The sequence below is a fragment of the Phyllostomus discolor genome, chromosome 13 (genome assembly GCF_004126475.2).
Source record: "Phyllostomus discolor isolate MPI-MPIP mPhyDis1 chromosome 13, mPhyDis1.pri.v3, whole genome shotgun sequence".
Lineage (NCBI taxonomy): Eukaryota > Metazoa > Chordata > Mammalia > Chiroptera > Phyllostomidae > Phyllostomus > Phyllostomus discolor.
The window spans coordinates 67,156,924-67,180,117 of NC_040915.2; the positions used below are offsets into that span (position 1 = coordinate 67,156,924).

At 45.2% G+C, this 23,194-nt stretch overlaps 1 protein-coding gene across 1 annotated transcript in view; it reads left to right on the forward strand.

Annotated features, from left to right (window-relative positions):
• Positions 1-23,194, forward strand: part of BARX2 (BARX homeobox 2) — a 76,103-nt gene that overhangs the window by 45,826 nt on the left and 7,083 nt on the right. Inside the window, exons 2-3 of the mRNA XM_028528823.2 lie at positions 9,512-9,812; positions 14,914-14,998. Of these exons, the coding sequence (XP_028384624.1) occupies positions 9,512-9,812; positions 14,914-14,998 (386 nt within the window). The remainder of the gene's footprint in view (positions 1-9,511; positions 9,813-14,913; positions 14,999-23,194) is intronic.

Sequence of the window (23,194 nt, forward strand, 5' to 3'; positions counted from 1 at the left end):
ACAAGCTTGTGGAGCAGCATTATTATTACCATTGTATAGAAGACAAAAGGAAGCTTGGAAGCATAGTTTGACCAAAACATAGAGTCCAAAGGTGTCTGAACCACGCCTGCAGCTCTCCTCTTCTAGTTCCCAGCCAAGTCAGTCCAAGTAAGGCATTGAGTTAAACACTAGGAAGGTGAACTTTTTTATTTTTGTCCTAGAGAAGTGTGAAATCTACTGAGCAGTAGTAAACAAATTAACTCTTGCTGCAAGATTCGAATTAAGTAAAGGTGAGTAAGGACACAGACAAAATGCCGTGGGTACAGGAAGGTAGGAGTGATGAATTAATTCGGTCTTTGTACCGAACAACAACAGCTGCTCTGGGAAGCTTTTCATCAGTGAGTGATTACGGGGTATGGAAGAAAGCAGGTGTGGGTGTCTGCAGTTAGCAGAATGGGCAGGAGGTGGAAGACAATGCCATTCCCAGCGTGTTCTTGGCTCAGGGAGACGTGCAGTGGCGATGGCTCCGGGGTGGGTGATGACCACACTGGGGTGGCATGGCCCTTGAGACAGGACGGGAAAGGCCGCAGACCTAGCAAGCCAGGCTAGCTTGTTTGATTTCACTTAGCTCCCAGTGTAGCCTGCCGTTTTTTGTGGGCGTCTGCAGTTTTGATGACAAAGCAGGTTGGACATGATAAGACTGAGCTTGTCTCTTTGCAAAATCAAGACTCTGAAAAGATACCATGATGATGCAATCTGCCTGCCAGCTTGTTCTGATGGCCTCTGCTTATTTTCCAAACTCTTTTTTTCCCATTTTTTCCAAATCCCCAAATGTTATCTCTCTGCTTCATCTCTTTATTTTTCAACCTTTGTGAACCTTCTTAAGATTTTTATTTAATTAGTTGCTTATTCCAGACTCTACGTTATGGCAGTCTCATGGATTTTGGAATAACTTGATTCCATATGTTTCTAATTTATTTATACTTAACTCATCAAAATGTTCCCCCCACCTCCTTTGATGAGGTAGTTAATGGCTGAGATGTTTCGTAAGCCTTAGAGTTGGCCTCTTAAAACATTTCTCTCTTTTCTTTAGTCATACAAAGCCATAACCTGTGAAGACTGCATCTATTTCATTAACCCTTGGTGGGCTAAGAAACATAAGTGTATCGCAAAGTTAATGCCCACTCAGAGCCTCTTTATACTTCCTTCCCTCTCTCTGTCCCCTTCTTTCCCGTGCTTGCAGATTATCCACATGGGCAAACCATAACTAGGCATTGATTTCTGGTTACCACTTACCCATAGCTCAGCCTTTCTTTGGTCTACTTTCATCATAAAGCAGGGCAAGTTAATTTTAACCCTTTTATCTGTTTTCCCTGCAATTTAAAAAATGGTCCTCACCCAAGGATATGTTTATTATTTTTAGAGAGAGAAGTGATAGAGACAGAGACAGAAACAGAGAAAAACATCAATAGGTTGCCTCCTGTATGTGCCCCAACCAGGGATTAAACCCACAACATAGGCATGTGTCCCGACCAGGGATTGAACCTGCAACCTTTTGGTATATGGGACAATGCTCTAACCAATGGAGCCACTCTGCCAGAGCTTCCCTGCAGTTTTTAAAAATGAACTTGGGTCCATCTTGTGTTCCACCAACTTTATCCCTGTTTGCTGATGCCTAATCTTGGGCAGGGCTGTGCTTCAGGACTCGCAAACTGTGCTGTGCATTTTTCTACACATCTGCAAAACCGCAGCAGTTGTTTCTGGAGTCCTGGTAGTCCTAGGGGCTGTCTGGCCAGGTTGGTCCTTCCAGCGAGTTCCTTTAGCTCTCTAGTTACTGTTGGTCTCTGTACATAGCTGTAAGGGCGCTTGAAGGCCTCTATTTGGCTAAAACCTGGCATTCTGGTGTCGCTGGATGTTGCTCTGCACATGAATGCACAGATGATAAGAAGATACACATGCGTAGTTCACAGGGAGGTCTGCTTTCTTGATAAGACAATTTATCCACTTTAATTTGGCACACTCAGAGAGTATCAGGCAACAAAAGTAAAAGGAGGGAAGGAAAGGGAACTAAGAGCAATTAAATAACCAATGGACACTTGATGGGCATTAATGCATTTAATCCCCACAGTAACTTATAAGGGAGAACTATTATCGGCCCTAGTTTTAGAAGAGAGAATTGAAACTAAGGAAGTTTGGGTAACCTGCTTAAGGTCACCCCACAAGTCACTGGTATTCTTTCCATTACCCAAAATTACCAACCAATTCACATGGATAATTGAGCCTATGGGAATAATTGGGTGTGTGCAGTTTTATGACTTTTCCCCGGAAACAGCTAGAGCTACCCAGTTGTTCCACCAAGTCTCTTTCAGGCTAGCTGAATCATCTGGACCCATGTCTGTGTGCTGTATGGCCCTTGGAGAAAATATAAATTTCCCTTTGGGGACTTTTCTTCATCTGAGGAAACCAAGAAAAGTTACTCCGGGTGAGATAGGGAGAGGAGTACATGAGGGTCGTGCTGGTTTTGGTCATAAACTGCTGACCACTTAGCGTGGTGTGGGTAGGTGCGCTCATACATCACCCATCATAGAATCGGCAAATGCACTGAAAGAATCTTAAAAAAAAAAAAGTTCACTGAAGCCGGATGCAGCCTCTCACAACACCACCAGCCAGTACACTGACACAGATGGGTCCTACAACACCCATCTAGCAGGGAAGCCTGTACTACAAGGGGCCCACCCTCCAGAAGATAATTCCAATTTTTGGGGGTCCCCCCTCATATGTCGATCACACATTCCTGGAACATAAACCAGCCAGGCAGGCAGATTGGAGATTCTTACCCACTCAGATCTTTGGCCTCTCTCTGCTAACTGGAAATGTGGGTGTGGAGAGTCTGTTTGGGGCCTGCTATGTTGGAGGAACGGAAGGGAAGCCCACAGGAGATGTATAGAAGCAAAAAGTACTCTTTGGGGATTCCACTCCGAAGCTGAAGTGCAGCTGCAGCGGAGTGGACTGGCTTCTGCTGGGAAGGACTTACAGTGAGATGCGCCTACGCACGGCCCAAGCAGTTTACATCTGTGAGCTCACCACTGGCTTCAGTCACTGCGACGGGGAAAACGCACCGTTCCACCTACCGCATGCCCCACGTGTCCCCAAATTCCCCGGCGTGTTTGCCCTTTGATATCAGCCTTCTGCGAATGCACTCAGGTTTTCTGATCCAAAACGGATTCTCAAAACAGCCAAACACTTGGCAGGGAACTACTTCTGGGGATAGGATATACACGGTTATGTGACAGCCATCCTGCAGCAAAACATTGGTCAGGGGGATTGGTGGAAGAAAAACACTATTTGAAAATGCATTCATTGCAGTCATGTTTACACTGCTTTTGTCAACCAGAAATATGTTTGCTTAAACAATGTCTTTGCTTTATTTCAGTCATGACTCCCTCCCAGTAGCAGACAATGTGCTCGAGTTTCACAAGTGTACACACATGATCCAAGGGCAGTGGGCAGCTGTCTTCAGTCAACATTTTCACAAAGTGAGAATTCTCAGGAAAAGAGACAGACACACTTAAAACAGTGTTACACATTATCTGCCTTCTCAGGAACTGCAGTACCCCCTAAGGCACTAATTTATAAATCTTTCCCCATTTTTAAAACCTAAATTTTATTTTTAGTTAAAATATAAGTACATGGCTGGACTATCTCCTGGCACTTTTGTACAAATACTAAATGGGTGTGTGTAAGTGCTGTGTGAGACTGAAGATCGGGGCCAGCCAACGCTGTTTCATTGGAAATCAGGCCACACACTAAAACAAGAAAAGACAGCAGGCAGCTGGCTACAGTATATTTCCTTTCGCTTGTCTGCGCCCCATTGGTTTGCTGTTAAGGAGACTCAGTGCTTCTCAGACCCACGTGGCCCGCCCTGGCTCCTCCTCCAGCCACACTAGTTCCTTCCTTCCCGGAGGCCCGGCTCCCTCACCGGAGCTCACACAGGGCCTCGGCGCGGTTATGTGCATTTCCGGTGGTGGTCGTCCTGACACCCCCAAACACTGACAGCCTCACAGTGGCCTTGAGTGTGTGCCTCCAACCGCAGAGGGTGCTCTCGGCTGGTGGGAGAGAGTGCAGTTTTGGCGCAATTTGCCTCACAACATCGGGTCAAGAATCCTAGAACTGTAGGCTTCAGTGATGGGGCATTGCCTTAAATCGCTGTCATTAGATGTTTTTGTTTTTGTTTCTTTAAATGAAGGTTTTCTTTAAGGTGAAGCTTCATGGGCCCAAATTGCATAAATATCCAAAAGCGATTTTAAAATAACAGCAATTACTTTTGGCCTACCAGAGGACAGTATCATCAAAAGAATTGTCTTTCCTTGAATTAATCTATAAAGTTAATGTAATTCTAATCACGTATTAAGTGGGATTTGTTTTTTAGGAGACTAGTGAGATGATTCTAAAATTAACTGGAAAAATAAATTAATGGCAATAGCCAAGACATTTTTGTAAAAAGAATAAAGAGGGGGGACTTGTTCTACCCAATAACAAAACTTGCTGAAAAAAAATCCATAATAATAGGCTCATGTATGAGCTCCACAGAACAGGGTTCAGAAAGAGACACATGTATACATAATATAACCTACTTTTAGGGCCCCATATGGCCTAGTGTATGTACAGAACTATATTCAAAGACAATAGAACTCTGACTACAAAAGCCTTGAACATGAAGAGCTTCAGTTTTTCTTAAAGGGAGTGTGTTCATGAAGGTTACACAGCACACCCCTTAAAATGCATTCCGGAAATCCTCTGTAAGGAGCCTTGCTCTCCCCAGGGCTGCAGACTCATGGCCGCCTCCAAACACCGTGCCCTCCTTCTGACCCACGGGGTTTCCCAGCTTTCACCTCCCCCAGCCTCTCTGCCCCTGTCACCCACGCCTTCACGCAGCAGCGTCCCAGTTGCCTTTTCTATTACAACCACCTCCCCAGGGGACAGCCCTACACAAGGGTCATTCTTTTCCCAGTTTGTGTTTCTGGAGGGTAGGAGATTCTCAGAATTCTGGTGACCAGAATTCCCCAGAAGACTCCCAGAATCCTGATGCTCAGAAATTCCCAACCTCATTGCTTTGGGAACTTACAGTATCTTAAAGCTGGCAATTTAAGTCACTGGGCTAGTCTTCGTGTGGTTTTGGGATTGTTCACTGTGCATTTAGAAAAAACAAAGTGATATTTATATTTTACAAAATAAACACTTTGTACTATGTGTGCCAATAGATTAGCATACATATCACTATATTGGGAACATATATATGTTTTTATCTACACAGGAACAATTAGGAAGTTTATCTCTACCATTTCGGGTTGAAAGCTGGGAGGGAAGACTTCTACTTTATGTATTTCTGAATAGTTTTACATTTCTTTAATAATAAATTATGGTACGTTGGTAACAAAATAAAGTAGCAGTTAAAATATTTGACTGTCTTTTGTTTTAACTTATATTCAGTCAAAATTCACTATTTTAAGGCATGGTTATAAGTTTGGACAGAAGCATAAAGCTGTATAACCACTAACACAATCCAGGTACAAAACAGTCTCATCACTTCACCACCACCCCAATTCCTTTGTAGTCACAATTTTCCCTTACCTTTAACCTCTGGCACCCACTGATCTCTTCTCCACCCCTAATTCTGCCTTTTCCAGAATGTCACATAAATGGAATTACACCACCCTTTGAGTCCGGCTTCTTTCATTCTGCGTAGCGCATTAGATTCAGCCATGCTGTTGCAAGGATCAGTAGTGTGTTCCCATTTTATTCCTGAATAGTTGGCCATTGCACGTAGGTACCACAGTTATTTATCCATCCCCTGTTGAAGGATATCTGGATTGTTTCCAGTGTCTGTTAATTACTAATAATACTGCTGTAAACATCTGCATATAGGTTGTTGTGTTTCCTTTTGACTTGGATTAATGCCTACAAGAGGGGATTGCTGGGTAATACAGTAACATACAGTTTAACTTTATTAGAAACTAGCTGCTAAGCTGCTAAGGCCAAATGCCCAGGCATCACAGGGCACTGTCTCCCAGACTGGACAGTCAGTCCTTCAACAAATTCTTTCACCCTCAACTGTAAAGTACACCCCGAATCTGACTGCCTCTCCCTGCTGCACCTGCTACCTCTCTGGCCCACACTGTAATCATCTCTGGGCCAGAATATTGCTTTGCCTCCTAGCTTCTCTCCTTCTAGCAGTAGCCATAGGGATCTTAAAGTCATAAACTAGACCATGTTCTTCCCCAGCTTAAATCTCACCAATGCTTTTGTTACTTTCTGAATAAAATCCAAATTATTTGCTCCAGCCTACAAGACCCTCTGTGATCTGACTGCAGCAGATTTCTCCACATTTGTGTCTCCTGTGACTCCCCCTTTGCTTGCTCTGCTCTTTGCTCTTCTTTGAACCCAAGCTCACTCCCACTGCAGGGCTTGGCATGAATTGCTTCTGTGCTTAGAGTGTCCTTCCCTGTGTTTCCTTGAGGCTCTCCTCTCCACTGAGTCACTTGTTGCCTGCCAAAATGTCACCTTTCCATAGAAGCCATCCCTTGATTCCTCTATCTGAATTACCGGCCCGATCTTCACAGTCTGCTACATTTTTTCTCCATACAGTTTATTACTCCTGGACACTGTATATTTATTTCTTTACCCTCTACTTCCCTGACTGAAATGTAAGTTCCATGACCGTGGGACTTATATCCCCAGCCTTTAGAACGGAGTATAGACGATAGTAGATGCTCAATAAACACTTATGGCAAGATTGAATGCAGGATTAGATTAAGACCCACAGATTCCTTTCCCCCTGTTTCACACCTACTTCTCTAGAGGTAATAACTGTAAGTTGCTTGGTGACCAACTTCCTGGACTAAACGCATTAAAAATCATTTGTAAAGGCAGACACAAATTTTTTATGATAATGTAAATTGTTCTATTTTAAAATTTTCTCTCAATGATATATTTTAGACATTTTATAATGTTAGTTTATATATAGTTTATCTGCCAGTGTATACAAGTATAGATAGTTCTTTTAACAATTACATTGTAACCCATGCTATAGATGGACCACGATTTATTTAACCATTTTCCTATTGATAGATATATGGGTGATTTTCTTCTTTTCACTACTATCAACAAGGCTGCAGTGAATATATTTGTACATAAATCTTTGTGCCCATAGCCATGGGTCTCAAATTCTAGAACCACCTGGTCAATGATTTGATAGATACTGCTTAGTTGATCCTTCTGAAAGAATATATTATTTTTACACACTCATCAACAATATGTGAGTGCCTATTACCTCATATCCTTGCCAACACTAAATGTTATCATACTTCCAAAATATTTTTTAATGTTAGGCAAAAAAACTTTTTTAACTCTCCTATAAAAGAAAAAGTTGAAACTCAGGTGATTAAAAGCCTCACTCAAAAGCAGGCAATTAACCACCTCCTGTACTGATAAGCTCTCAGGTTTCCAGATTTAGTTAGCCTGCTTAGCAAATAAAGACAGTTTTGCCCTGGCTGGGTTGCTCAGTTGGTCAGAGCATCATCCCATACACCAAAATGTTGTGAGTTCGATCCCCAGTCAGGGTACATACCTAGGCTGTAGGTTCAATCCCCAGTTGCAGTGTGTACGGGAGGCAACTGACTGATGTTTCTCCCTCACAACTGATGTCTCCCTCTCCCTCTCCCCCTTCCTCTCTCCAAAATCAATAAACATATCCTTGGCGTGAGGATTAAAAAAGAAAGACAGTTTCTTTGGAAGAAATGGCAGAACTAAAGGAGTAAATTGATAATTTGAGGTAAGAAACATCTGCCTGTGTCAGAAAATTTCAAAATCTTATTTCAAGTCATAGCATTTCATAATGTACAATGGCAGACCCCAAACCACTGTCCCGGTGTCCTCATTTTTTTGCTATGAAATGTCATTCCCAGATTTTTTTCTTTCTTAAAAAGAACCTACAACACAAAACCTTAAATGTTAGCATTGGCTGGAGAGTTACTAGAAGTCGTAGCCCTTGGTGATTTATTATTTAACAATGTTGTGGTTTTGACTGAGCCTTGCTAGAAGTATAGTCAAAGAACAAGAGAAGTCTTCTGTTTTGATAGCTATGACCGGGTCCAAAACAGAAGCATAAGAATGAGCAAGAAGAGAAACGCCAACCCAGAGCAGAGAGAGAACATGCGTAGCACCTTGTGCTTCGTGCTGTTCATTGGTTTGACCCAGAGCCAGGGTGAGTGTTGCTGGCTCAGGTCCTTGCCTTGTCCTCCTGGTGAGTGGTCAGGGCTGGACTGAGTCCCAGAGGGCAGCCCCTGAGTCTCCTTGATTGTCATCAGGTAGCAAGATGGGCTTGGGATGAGAGACGCTTTTGTGGCATCAACAAGTTAGAGTCTGAAGGATTCTTTGAAATGTTCTACTTTTACTTACTATAGGAATGAGAACACTGAAGCCCAGAGAGATAACATGGTTTACACAGGTAATGGTCAGGATGCTTGAAACCTGACACCGTTGAATCACGAAAAGGAAGAGTTTGGTTGAACTTTAGAGACATACATATTCTTGGACAGAAAAGTACTCTTGCCTTGATATTCCTCAAGCAGGAATGTCACACAACTAGCCTGTCTGCCGCCCTGCTGTCCTCGCCCTGCATGGCAGACGGCATTAATCAACCTCGGCTGTCTTTCCTCAGCCAAGCTCCGGCCCAGCCTGAGAATTCTGCTTAACACAGTGCTGTAGGCAGCTAGTCATGGTGCGTCTGAGTTCTCGTGTGAATTAAAATCGTTTTGCACCACTGCACCCCCCCGCCAAGTGACTCAAGTGACTCAAGATGGTGATAAGAACATGGACTTCAAGCCGGGAGAACTTGGTTTGACTCCTGAATCTGCTTGTTCCAAACTCTGTGGTCTTGGGCAAGTTCCTCGGCCTTCATGGGGCTGTCTCCTTGTCTCGGAGACGAGGGAGTTTTAAATTAAAGAACCTTTCAGCATCCTTCCAGATGTGAGAAATGTTATGATTCAAGGTACATAGACTTCTCAGGAGGCATTCACAGTTACAACTGTGTATTTTTATAAAGACCACAGGTGGGCCTCAGGCAGTTTGTATATTACAGGTCTATTTTAGCTTTCTTACCTGTGTGTTTCTAGTGTGTTCTGACTACTTCTTCTCATCTGCTCAGTCCCATTGACCCATATCTCTGAAACCACAATTTAGGGATTCAAAAGGCAGAGAGGGTGGGGAGAAGAGTCACTCAGAACCACAGGAACTGCAGGAGCCTCTTCTCGGCGATGGGGGACTTGAATGTTCTCACACACCAGGCTGCGCAAATCTGGGTGTTTCCTGCCCACCCAGCCATTACAGGTCTTGACTTGCTGCTTCTTCCCCTACGACCCTGTGATCTGGAGGCCCTACCAGTCAGTCAGTCTCAACACGTGGTCCTCCAAGGGCCCCTGGCCTCCTTCCACCCCTGCTCCTTGGGTGACTTGCCTCCTTGTATGTCTTCCAGGCCCCACTTCCCTTCGGGCGTATCCTGTCCTCTCGGTGATCACGCGGCAGCCCACAGTCATCTCTCCCCTGGTCCCCGCCACCCAGGGAATCGCCCAGGCACTGTCCTGCCACCCCTCTGCTGAGGCTGCCTCTGTGGAGGCCCCTGGTGGCGAGGGCCCAGGCAGCAGCGAGTCAGAGACGGAGCAGCTCTCTCACCGGCAGAAGAAACCACGCCGGAGTCGGACCATCTTCACCGAGCTGCAGCTCATGGGCCTGGAGAAGAAGTTCCAGAAGCAGAAGTATTTGTCCACCCCAGACAGGTGAGGACACAGGGAGGGAGCTGCCCACAATTAAGACCCTTGAGAAGGGGAGGCTCCTTTTGCTCTCACAGTGGACACCTAGGCACAAGGACCGGTAGAGAGATGTAGGACACTGTCAGGATTCTAGTCCTTGGCTCACCTCACCTCAGTCTTGGTTCAGCAGCATCCAGCCCCCGTGAATTCATCACGCTGGGCCCCGGAGGAACCCGCCTGTTGCCAAATTGGTACTGCTCACCATCTCTCCATATTTTCATTTAACTACTCCAGTTTAACAAACAAGGTAGAGGTTAGAAGATGGTTGCCCAGGCTCTCAGCTGGGGAGCAGGGCTGGTTTATAATGTCGCTCATGCTTAGGAGCAGATAGATGCAGTGGGACTAAATCTGGAACTGGGATCCAGGGTCTCAGGCTTTGCCTCACTCTCCAGCTTCTACTGGGTCCAGTCTGCCACCTGGCTCCTGATGGACAGGCTGGGTTGATGGGGTTGGGGAGCTGTCAGATGTCGGGGTGAATTTGATGACTGGCAAGCCAGAACCACCTGGCCAAGGCCAAGGAGGACCTGGACTGGACGACATTCCCTTCTTTAAACCCTTTTGAGATCCAGATGAGGGTGGCTGGGACTCCTGAGTTACTCACAGGCTTTAAACACCTCACCCTCTTTCTTTACTTTAGTACCTTAACTGAAACACGTCCATGAGTGCATGTCTTATTGGGTTCCCCAGATCACTCTGGACCTCACTGTGATCCTATTTTTATTGGGAGTATTTTCCAGGAGAAAGGGAAGGAAATGCAAATGCATCTCTTAAGCTATTTAGTAGCTGTGTGATAAAAATTCAAGTGAGGTTTGCAAATCACTGACTAAAAGAGAACTTGTTAACTGATTCAATTAGTTGAGGGCCATCAGCTATTTGCTGAGGGTCTTCTGTACTGGGTACTGTGGGAGGGATTACGGGTCCAGAAAGTACTAGACAGGAGTCCTGCTCCTGAGGAGGTCTTGGGGAAGCGAGTAACTGCCACACTGCAACCCAGGGGGTTGGGGGCTGGGGACTGGTGCTGGTGCTGGCCTGGGACCAAGGGCAGTATGAACACAGGGAGGTTGCTGCATGTCAGGGGATCGGGGGCGCTTCTCAGAGCAGGCACCATTTAGGAAGAGGCTTGATTTCAGGAGGGAGAGCCACAGAGGGGATGTCACATCAAAGGCACAGAAACATGGCACTGGGCACATTGAGGGAATTGCAAGGGGTTGGGCAGGACATCTCCAGCTAAAGGTGTCACTGGGGGCGTGATGGGAGATGAGGCTACAGAAGTGAGAAGAACTCATTTGCCTAGCCAAAAGATGTCCACTTGGTTGCTAAGGCCACCCATCAGCAGCCATTAAGAGCTGGAAGTGACATGGCCGGACTTCAGAATCCTCACATGGATGGCACCATTCATGACTGATTAGAGAGGGATGACATAGAGCAGGGATGCCACGGCATCTGGGGACATCACAGGAGGTCCAACAGAAGGTGGTCACAGTGGGAACAGAGAGGGGAGAGAGTAGGTTGGAGAACAGATTTGAAGATGGGATGGACAGAATTGGCACTGCCACAAGGAAGCGAAACGAGAGTTGAGCATTCCGTGGCTCCTGGATTGGGCCACTAGGCACGCAGGGGTACAGTTCACTGAAGCTGGAAGGCTGAAGACAGAGTGGGTTTTGCAGAGAGTGAATCCTGTTTAGACGTGAGCATTTGGGCTGCCTTCGGGTGGTCAGTGGAGACAGGTCTGTGAACTGGGGATTGAGAGATGCGATCTCTGGGTATTAAATGGCTATTTTGATGGCCCAGCACACAATGAAGAGCCTCATGTACTGGGGTGACCAGGCGGAGTGGGCACCATATTTTATAAGCCACGTGGTGGTATATCCAAAGGCCTCCAATGTGCATGGGTACAATTTTAGGCTTACTTTTGAGAGGTCAAGCATTTTTTTTAAACAGAAGTCTTAGTTCCCAGTAAGCCTCCCAGGGCTTCCTGATACCTGCCCGGGCACCTCTCAGGTGACCTACACAGGGTTGATTCACTTGCCTGGGGAGGAGGACACCATCTGGCTGGCACCGAAGCTGCCGCCTTAACCTGCCCTCTCCGATGTTCCTCACTTCTGTACGTGACGGTGACCAGGGCCAGGAGCACGCCCTCCTCCCACAGCCCTCTCCCTCTTCCTCATTGTTTGTTTCTCCAGTTTCCTAGGTGACTCCATTTAAACCAATATGCAGGGAAGTGAGAATTTGTAACGGTGGCAGGTAATGAGAGAAAGCTGATGACAGCGAAGTGTGTTTCTGCAGCCAGAGTGAGTCAAGGGTGCATTTTTCCCAAGTGAGCTAACGCCATGTGCTCACACAGTGGCAGAGCTGTGGACTAAACCTTCTGCTGAGAAACGCACCTAGTGGCCTCTGGTGAACCTGCTCCAAGGCACGGTGAGAGCCCACCTGTGTCTAGGGAGGCCTGGGAGACCAGAGTCTATGGGGTTGACCCCTGGGCTCCTGGTTCTTAGTGAATGACTTGCTTCCTTTGTGGGGAGAGCTGAGTGCTCTTGGCATTGGGAGTTTATTAGCTTCAGTCTGTTAATCACCTTCAATAAAACTGTCAGCTGGCAGTAGCTCTTTTACTGGGACAACCAGATACATGTGAATGCAGATCTAAGACAGGGTCTGAAGGCCTTTGAAGGAAGACTGTCTTTATTTTTAGAGATTTAAATCGTGCACTCTGGTCAGAGCAGGGGAGCAGCGGCATCTGGGAGTAGCACCTGGAACCTTCATTGTCTGTACCCACCACTCTTCCTGCCGGGAGGATGTTGCTCATCGCCCCTCAGCTGAGAAAGTTGCAGCTGAAAACTCACACCTGAGAGTCCCCATGGCTCAATGTGGTGGCCGTGGGGGCCTGCATAAGATAATAGACTTTGATCCACAAATTGCAATCCTCAGAAACCCAGGGATCTTCAAAAATGGTGGAACTGCCGAAGCTGTATCAAGGGTGCTCAGCCCCAGTGGCTGTTTTGGAAGTCCACGCTGCCTCAGTGACCAGGGCTGGAACCACGCAGGGACAGCTGATGTTAGCTCTGGAAGTGGTCCTTCCAGTTGCTTCCCAGGTAGACCTGGGATTCTTAGCAACGTAAGTCAACAGCTACATTATCGAGGACTGAGGTTGAAAGCTGGGTTCCCTTTCTCGTTTCATCTGCTTCTCTCGGGTTGTTTGCACTCCTTGTGACAAGCACCCTTGCATTTTCTCCATGAAAGCCCAAGCAAGAGCTTCCCCCTCTGACAGATCTAACTTGCACCAAAAAATGGCGGGTGGAAGTGAGGCCCCACCCAGGAGGAGGGTACAAGTCCGATGTGAGTAGATTTGAATCCTGGCTTCACTTCTTCCTCTGGGATCAGCTACCAGGGGTCAGCACTTTATTTTCCTGCCCAGGGCCAGAGAGAAACACTAATTCGAAAGAACATAAGCACTGCTATGTTTATTGCAGCATCATTTACAATAGCCAATTTGGAAGCAGCCCAAGTGTCCCATCAGTAGATGAGTGGATAAAACAATTGTGGGACATGTACACAATGGAATTCTACTCGGCTGCAAAAGAGAAGAAAATTTTACCCTTTGCGAGAGCATGGATGGGCCTGGAGAACATTATGCTAAGTGAAATAAGCCAGTCAGAGAAAGACAAGTGCCATATGGTTTCACTCAGATGTGAAATCTAATAAACACACTGGACTAACAAGCAAAATACAGACAGACTCACAGATAGAGAGCAGGCTGACAGCTCTTGGGGGAAGATTGAGGGGATGGAGGTTTGGAGCAGAAAAAAAGAAAGAACTCATGGACTCGGACAACATTATGATGATTGTGGGGGAAGGGCGGAGAGGGAGGGGGAAGGGGGATAAATGGTAATGAAAAAACACAATAAAAAATAAACTATTTAAAAACAAGAGTAAATATTTTAGGCTTTGTGGGCCATACAGTCTCTGTCAAAATTACTCAACTCAGAGGTTGTAGCATGAAAGCAGCCACAGACAATGTGTGAACAAATGAAACTTTTACTGGAACAAATGTGTTCCAATAAAACGTTATTTACAAACACAAGCAGCTGACAGGATTTGGCCATGGTTTCCAAGAGAGTCTAATCTCTTTGAGCCTCAGATCTGTCGTGCATAAAATGGGAATAATTATACCTATTTCAGAGAATTGTGAAAGGAATAAGTAAGACAAAACATCACTAGGGGCTTAGCACAGAGCCCGGGACACTGCAATACCTGGGAAGTATTTGGTGTGTGGTTGGCATTTGCTTCAACTGCTCACTTTTCAGCAATGGCCTTGACGTTCGAGACCTTTCAGAAGGCTGCAGAGAAAGGCAGAACTGTTAGCAGTAGACTGGAGAGGAGGAGGGGCCGCAGATGTACTGGTTCTTTTGGAATCTGGCATTATGACAGTTCAGGGAGGCTACTGTGACTCAATCCATCAGAAAGCATTTCTGAGCTCTCGTTCTGGGGTTAGAATGTGATAGGCATTTTTGTGGTTACAAAAGAAGCCGAATATGTACTCTGCTCTTGCAGTTGAGTTAGGGAGGCAGAAATAACTGATGTGAAGCAATTAGAGACCAGCTGAGAACTGGGAGCCACCTGGGTGGTGACTGGCCCATGGGTGGGAATAGAGGCGACAACCTGCATGAGCTGGGGGTGTCCGGGAGGCTCCTGCACAGGAGGTGGGACTTGAACTGGTTCTGGAGTGAGGGAAATATGACTTTCCCTTTCCTCACCAGTATAGGTTCTGAGTCAGAATCTTCAGTTTGTACAGAATCATAGTAAAGACTGTAAGGTTAGGAAGGACTTTGCAGTGAAGGCTCAGAAAGTATTTTCAGATCCAATGTAGACAGTCCTTGGTCATGGGCATTCATTTCTAGCTTCCCAGAGTTCCATCCATAGGGCTTTTGGAAAGAAAGCAACTCTTTGAGGGAGAACTGGTTTAATGGGGCAAGTTTGAATTTCGATAGCAATGCCTGGAACCAGTGAACAGGACCCCATCTCTACTGCCCTTCCTCTTCCTCATCTTTCTTTTGTGTCTTATGCCTTCTAGGTTGGACTTGGCCCAGTCTCTGGGACTCACTCAACTGCAGGTGAAGACTTGGTACCAGAATCGCAGGATGAAGTGGAAGAAAATGGTAAGGAAGAAGAGAGTGAGTCTAACCACGTGCCTATCGTGGCGGGACAAATTCTTCCTGCAGGGCTGGGAAGGAGGCAGGGAGGACCGGTCGGTGGTTTGGGCTCCAGAGATGGGAAGGCCTTTTATGGTGCCGGCTGGGAGGGGGGCCCTGTGAACAAAAGGATAAGCCATTCTTCCTGAGCTGGATTTCCTGACCAGAAGGATATTCTTTTCCACTGTTTCCTTAGAAATAACAGAAAGTGAAAACCCACAAGCTTCTCAGTTGCTAGATTTAACCCCACCTGCTAGCCTTTGCAAAGACCTTCCTTCCCCCTCCCACTTGTAGCTAAGAATAGAAGCCAGTACTCTTTGTTTATGATGACATTTGGGACGCATCTGTTCTCATAGCTGGGTGTCCCCTAATGCAGTGATTCTCAGACTTCAGTGAGCATCAGGCTAACCTGGGTGGCAGGTAAAAATGCGGTGCTCCAGGCTCCCCCCAGCATTCTGATTCCATGCCCCAGGACAGCGGTGGGCATGGGTGCCTTGGCAAGCGCTCAGTGTCCTCTGATGCGCATGGTAGAATGAGCACGGTTTCCCGAATACGGATCTAGTGCCTAGCTCGTGAATCGTTCCATCTTTGTTTTTTAAGTGAACCTGTTAGAATAAATATGACTTTAAAACAAGGATCAATGTCTACATCTTGAGGAACCGAATTTCATAGTAGTCCACCCCCGCTTCTTTGTAGAGGCATGTTAAATCAAAATTTTCCAAAGTAGCTCAGTGTTTCATTTCCAGTTTTGTAAACCACTAGGAACAAGGTCAGAGCCCAGAGAGAAGAGGCAGGGAGGATGAGGGCGGGAAGAAGCTCTGCTCTGTTCTTTAGGGACCAGGGCCCAGGGCCTCTGACCTGAGCCTTTCTCATATCCTTGCCAAACCTTACTGAGCCTTTCTCCGCTCACATGCGCCGGGTGGCCCAGGCCTGCCTGCATCATGTTCTAATTTGCTAACCCATCTGATCACAAGCCATACTTTCTAAGGACGGACTGGAATATGAAGTTTTTCACCTTTACTGGTGAAAACTAAGGTCCCCCCAACTTAGTCCCCCACCCAAAATTTAATGGATATTTTCAAACAGGTAATAAGTATTAAGACATTTTCTCAGTTTTGTATTTTTGTCTAATACTATTTTTTCTTAAAATTTTAGTTCTTGCTATGCTTGCTAATGAGGAGAAAAAATAAATAAATTACTAATGAGTATTAATGAAAAGTAGAAAAAAGCCAACAAGGCAGCATTTGTTATATATCCTGAAAGGAATTTCTGGGCAAATCTCATAATTTCCTCTGGGGGGGGTCCTGACCTTGAAGAGGGAAGAGTTTTCAGCTGCAGGTGTCTGGGCTCATGGACTGCCCTCGAAGTGGGGTGGAAGGCCGGTTGCATGTACAAACCTACATTGCATGAATCAACAAATATGCAATTAGCATCTCTTGTGAACCATGCCTTGTCCTAGGCGAGATAGGAAGTAATGAAATAAAATAAAACCCTTCATAAGATTTATGATCTAGTTGAAGAATCACGGTCCAGCAAGCAGTTGGGGAGCGACATAATTAAGTACCGGTTGTTTACTTAAAGATTTAGTGCCCCATCGGTGTTCTGACGAGAGGTGTCGGGGGTGGCTGCAGGGAGCAGTTGAAATGGAAGGATGCATGGGATTCCATAAATATGTAGTTACTCACACTGGTAGAATGCTCCACTTAGCGAAGACTCATGGCAGAGAACTTCTGGGGGATTGATCTCTGGAAGAATCAGATTTTGGAATTTGAAACACCGGCCATGTTCCCATGCTTGCCGCTCCCTGGTTGATTTTGGGCAAGTCCCTTCACTGCTTTCTGTGCGAGTTCCACCACCCACCTCCTTGCTTGTCAATCATCGTCATCGAAGTCAGTATCTCCCGAGTGGCAGAGGCATTGTTCAAATTGGTTATCAGCAATCTCTCCATGAGTCAGACAATTAACGAACTGACAGCCCGCCATCTCTGCCAGCACCACCCAGTGCCCGTGGGACGACGTGTGTGCCTTGGCCTGTGATGTCACTTGTTTTTCACCAGCCGCTGTGCTGCTGGCACAGTTGTGGGCCAGTTACTGATGGTATCACTGTCGCATAGAATGAGATGGAAGGGACATAGCCGACTCAACCTCAGAGAGCACTCCTTGGGCCAACCAAATTCAGGTCACTTGAGGAAATGAAAGTGCCAGGGTTTCAGTTAACTTCAGTGGCCCTTTAGTGAGCCCTGGCGATAGAGGTGCCAATACAAGATGTGAACCCATCTATCAACAAATAAAATTAGAAAAGGTACTCAGTCAAGTGGGGGAGGCAGACCTATAAACTAGGGATTATGCCGAGTGACCTGGGTCATAACAGAAGGACTCACAGGATTCAGAAGCAGCGTGGAGATGGGAAGAGGTGCCATGCAAATTGGTCTTAGTGGATGAATGGAAATGAGCCAAGTGAAGATAGGAAGAGTATCACAGGCAGAAGAAAGGGACAGAGGTATCTGGGGGCACTTGAAGTACTTTAACTTGCGGGATGTTGTTCAGTTGTGGGTCTGAGTTCTGGCTCCCTGGAGCAGCAAGGCATTGTGGGGAATTCTGATTGCTTCATGTATTTTCCTGGTGAAACTCTTTCAAGGCTACCTATCTCTTCAGGTACTGGGAAGGAAAAGAAAAAGATAATTGGGTAATAAAGATGTCTCAAGGCTAGTAACCTAATTGGAACTGGAAAAAGATTAGCACTTGATTCTCAGAGTTATTCACATGGCTGCCAAGGACAGTGCTGCCAAAACCAAGATAGCATCTCTGACTAGTTTTTACCGGTCAGCATTTGTAACCTATAGCGGGTTGGGTAAATTTCAGCTTGCACATGAGATGGGACATTATATTCCCTTTCTGTTTGGCTTTAGTTCCAGTAGGACTCACAGTGTTTTGCAACAGACTGACAGAGCCTCATTATCAGAGATCTTTTTCAGCTCTGAAATACAGTACACACGGAATTCTGCTCTGTGAGGGGACCCAGAGGGACATAACCTTCCTCTCCCCATTGCAGAGTTGGGTGGGTCCCACGCCATGTGCCTGCATCATCTTTTGTGCTGAAAGTCTCCAGGTAATGAAAGATTTTGTGAAATTGCTACCAGCTGTTATCTGTATAATCTTGGGCAGGTTACTTAACCTCTGTGTACCTGTTTCCTCATCAGTAAATGCTTAGTATGCACCTTATAAGGTGGTAGTATTAACTGAGCCAATCCCCCTAAGTCTTAGAACAGTGCCTGCCACATAGTATATAACCAAGAAATATTAGCTGGGACTCTTCTTCTCACTATTATTATTTTAAAATTATTTAGCTAGAAATTCACAAAATTCATGTCTCCAGTAGATCCAGACTTTTGCAGCCTGAAGAGATAAGCCAGGTTCCCAGGACTCCGGTTAAGAGCAGTCCTGGGTGTTTGTCCTTTCTCATTCCTCCCATGTCAGTGTCACCCCTGTCATGCCTCTGGCCTTGTGGGATAGTGGAACATCCCATCCTCAAGTGGAGAAAGGTCCTGGGGAGAGATTCATGCCAGAGAATCCACACTTGCTTCTTAGCTCCGTGGAAACAGCCAGCGGTTACAGGGCTGTCACTTTTCCATGGAGCTGCAGATAAAGGTGGAGAAAAAGGAGCACAAAACACTCTGGGTAATTAATCTATGGCCTGGGGTCTGCTGGGAGATGGGGTAATTAAATATTGGAAAGTCAGATATAACAGTGGCACAGTTTATGCATCCTTCACACAATTCGCACAGTTAAATACTGGTAAGAGTGTTAGATTCCAGGGGTCAAGGGTTTTGTGTTTAAATCTTAGGCCTGCCCTTTGCTTGCTCTCTGACCGGGATGGACCACTTCTGCCCGCTCTGCTCATGTTCCTGTCTGAATAATGGGACAGGCCCCTCTCTACACTGACATTTTGGGCTCCCTAGTCAAACCATCTCGCCCTCACCTAAGCACCTTGGAAAAGAAACAAAGGCTCTATCCTGACATCCTTAGCAATAGGTCACTGGGATACCTAGTTTTAGAGCTCAGACGAGGGCCATCAGCAGACATGGCTAATGGAAGTAGATGCTGTGCTGGGTGATTTTCCAAGAGACATGTGACCTTGTATGCGATGGGTTGTCTGGCCTCTCACAACCAAGGAGACTAATTTGGCTCTAGGAATAATGGGGGATGAGGGGGTCCTGGGAGAAGGGCCACTGGGTGCATGAGAATGTGCAGCTCCTGGTGCGGGGTGGTCCTGAGTTCATTGCATCTCTCAAGGTGTGCTAGAAAGCAGGAGACCAGAGGTCAAGTGCAGAAAGCAGCCAAGAGTATAGTCATTTCCTAGTGATTGTTTGCACTGGATGTTTTATTCCATTTAGAAAATGGAGTGATTGTTTTGATGTGTGTGTGTGTGTGTGTGCGCGTGTGCGCGTGCACTGGAGGGAAACAGCCAGGTGGGGCTGATCCAAGCTGTGTGGGTGGTGTTCTCTAATTGCTGGGCTGGACTTTCTTTTGCCAATTAGGTAGCTTCCTGAGGCCTGCCCTTTTATAACATGATTACTACGTGGGGCAACTTAATTTTGTATAACCTCTTTCATACCCAGTGGATCTGCTTTCAACATGTCAGTTCCATCTTGGCACATTCAGGTGCTTTCAACAGGCTGCACTGAAATCAAAATCAGATACTGACTTAGGTGAGAGGAAAAGAACAGGGATGTTTTCTCCCCAAAGGTGGATTCTGTCAGCACCTGTACCTTGTTAGAGGGCCCTTCAGGTCTGCGTGTTTGGGTGGGAAGAGCAGTCAGTGGTTGAGCAGATTCCCAGCTAAAAGGAGGTGTTTATTGAGAACTTACGGTTTTCCTCATATTGTACACAGACATCAGCTCAAGATGAATCATAGACCTAAATGTGTAAGCTAAAACTCTAAAATTCTTAGGAACAAATATGAGTAAATATTCATGACCTCGGGTTAGGCAAAACCTTCTTAGATACAGCACCAAAGGCACATATAACACATTAAAAAATAAATCAGACATTGGCAAGATTAAAAACTTCTGTGCTGCGAAGGACATCATCAGGAAAATGAAAAGACAACACACAGAATGGGAGAACATATTTGCAATTTTGTATCTGGTAAGAGACTTGGGTCCAGAATATATAAAGAATTTACAACTCAATAATAGAAGGAGAATCAAATTTGAAAATGGGTGAAGGATTTGAATACACATAGACATATCTCCAAAGAAGATACACAGCTGGCACCTGAAAAGGTGCTCGGCTTCATTAGTCATCAGGGAAATGCAAATCAAAGACACAGGGACACCACGTCACACCCACTGGGGTGGCTGTAATCAAAAAAAACATAAGTGCTGGTGAGAATGTGGAGAATTGGAATCCTCACATACTGCCGATTGGACTGTAACACGGTGTAGCTGCTTTGAAAAATAGCGTGGAAGTTTCTCAAAATGTTAACCCTAGAGTTACTGTAAGGACCAGCAATTTCACTTCTGGGCATATACCCCCGGAGAAGTGAAAGAGGGCCCTGACTGGTGTGGCTCAGCTGGTTGGGCACCGTCCCACCAAGTGAAGTGTCTCCGGCACAGAGCACATGGCTGGGCTATGGGTTCAGTCCCTGGCGGGGGCTCATTCAAGAAGGGACTGATGGATGTTTCTCTCTCACATTGATGTTTCTCTCTCTTCCTCCATCTCTTCCCCTCTCTATAAAGATAAATAAAGTCTTTAAAAAGTGAAAGCAGGGACTTGAACAGATATTTATTTGCACACTCATGTTCACAGCAGCATTATTCACAGTAGCCAAAACGTGAAAGCAACCCAAGTGTCCATGAAGTGGCTATTAACTGAAGAAAGGGTAAGCAGAATGTGGTATGTCCATACAAAGGATATTATTTGGCCATAAAGAGGAATGAAATACTGATACATACTATAACATGGATGAACCTTGAAAATATCATGAAGTGAAAGAAGCCAGTCACAAAGGGTGACACATTACAGGATTCCATTCCTATGGAATGTCCAGAATAAGCAAATTTGTAGAGACAGAAAGCAGGTAAGTGGTTGCCTAGGGTTGAGGGGCGGGGTTGGAGAACAATGGGGAGTGGCTGCTCATGGACACGGGGTTTCTTTTGCAGGGTGGTGTTCTAAAATTGGATTCTGGTGATACTTGCACAATTCTGTGACTATACAATCACTAAATTGTACACAATAAGTGAATGAAATGCATGGTATATGAATTCTGTCTCAGTAAAGCTTTTTTTTAAAGGACTGTTGTTTGTCACGTTACTGCATTCACTCTTACAATTCAGCCCCTGGGAGAGCTCTGCTACTGTTTCAGGAATCCATAGTCAGCAAATCTTTAGTGACTGCACAGAGAATTAGTTGGAAGTTACATGCTTGGAGAGCACAAAGCAAGGGATGGATGCAGGATTTGCCTTGAAGGAGCTTTGTCCAGATGGGGAAGATAAGAGTAAGCTAGGTGTGTGAGTAGCAAAAACATATCCCACAATGGCTCCCCAGAAAATCTACAAGTACACCAAGCCAGTATTCAGAGTCAGTGGAGGAAGGAGCATCTGCTATATCCCAGAGTACTGGGTTGGCCAAAAAGTTCATTTTTTTTCATACAGCACTTCATGTAGCAGTGCTTAGTTGTCTTTAGCTTCATTCAAAACAATTGTGTTAAATTGTATTGTGGCAGCTGTCACATCAGCCTGCATTTTTAAAAAAAAAACTTAGCAAAATAGGTGAATTTTTGTGCTGTCATTGTAATATTGAAGATGGAAGAAGATAGGCAACATTTTCAGTGTATTATGCTTTATTCTTTCAAGAAAGGTAAAAATGCAACTGACACTCAAATTTGTACAGTGCATGAAGAAGGTGCTGTGACTGATTGAACATGTCAGAGGTGGTTTATGAATTTCCTTGGTACTATTAGCATTTTGACCAAATAATTCTTTGCTGTGGGGCTGCCTTATGCACTGGAAGGTGTTTAGCAGTACCTCTGGCCTCTACCCACTAGAAGCCAATAGCAGGAGATGGCTGGCATACTCAGAATATCCAAATCAATAAAGTTATTGGTGAAAATGAAAAAATGTGTCTTTTATTTCATGGAAAAAAACTAAATGGACTTTTTGGCCAACCCAACAACACAAATATATATATATATATATATATATATATATATATATATATATATATATATATTAAATATTTTATTTATTTATTTTTAGAGAGGGAAGGGAGGGAGATAGAGAGAGAGAGAAACATCAACGTGCAGTTGCTGGGGGTTATGGCCTGCAACCCAGGAATGTACCCTGGCTGGGAATCGAACCTGGGACACTTTGGTTCCCAGCCCACGCTCAATCCACTGAGCTACGCCAGCCAGGGCTTACACAAATATTTTTAAAATTATTCTGGACTGTCTCATTATTCTTGTGAAAGTCACAAATTGGGATAATGAATGCACAAGTCCTTTGAAATCAGCAAAGGCCGTTTTACTGATTTGGGGGACAGGTAAATAAAAATGAGTAAGGGTGTGCATGGGGCATATTGCAGAGGGCATTTAACTTAGACTCGGGAGCTCAGGGAAGCCTGCCAGAAGGAGCGCTGTCTAAGCTGAGTTAACCAGGTGTGCTGAGGGTGAGGTACATCCTGGGCAGAGGAAATCTGTCATTCGGGACAGTTCTGGCCCTTCATATCTGTCTGTCACCCTCTCCATCACCCTGGGAGATAAGATATTTTTATCCCCATATTACAAATTAGGAAACTGAGGCTCAGTCTTTAAAGGACTCTTCCAAAGACAAAGCTGATAAGTAGCAGAGTTAGAATTTGACCCAGTTATTTCACTGTCAAAGCTGGAACATTTGACTATGCTCTACTACTTCCTTCAACAATATATGACCATGTTTTATGATATTCTTTTAAAAACTGTTCAAGTGCAATTGACATTCAGTATTATTTTACATTAGTTTCAGGTGTATAGCACAGTGGTTAGACATTTGTCTTCAAAATGTGATTCACTGGTCTCCCCATTAAGTCTAATAGCCACCTGGTACCATACATACTGGTTACAATATTTTTTTTACTCTCTTCCCCATGCTGTACTTTACATCCCCATGACTATCTGGTAACTACC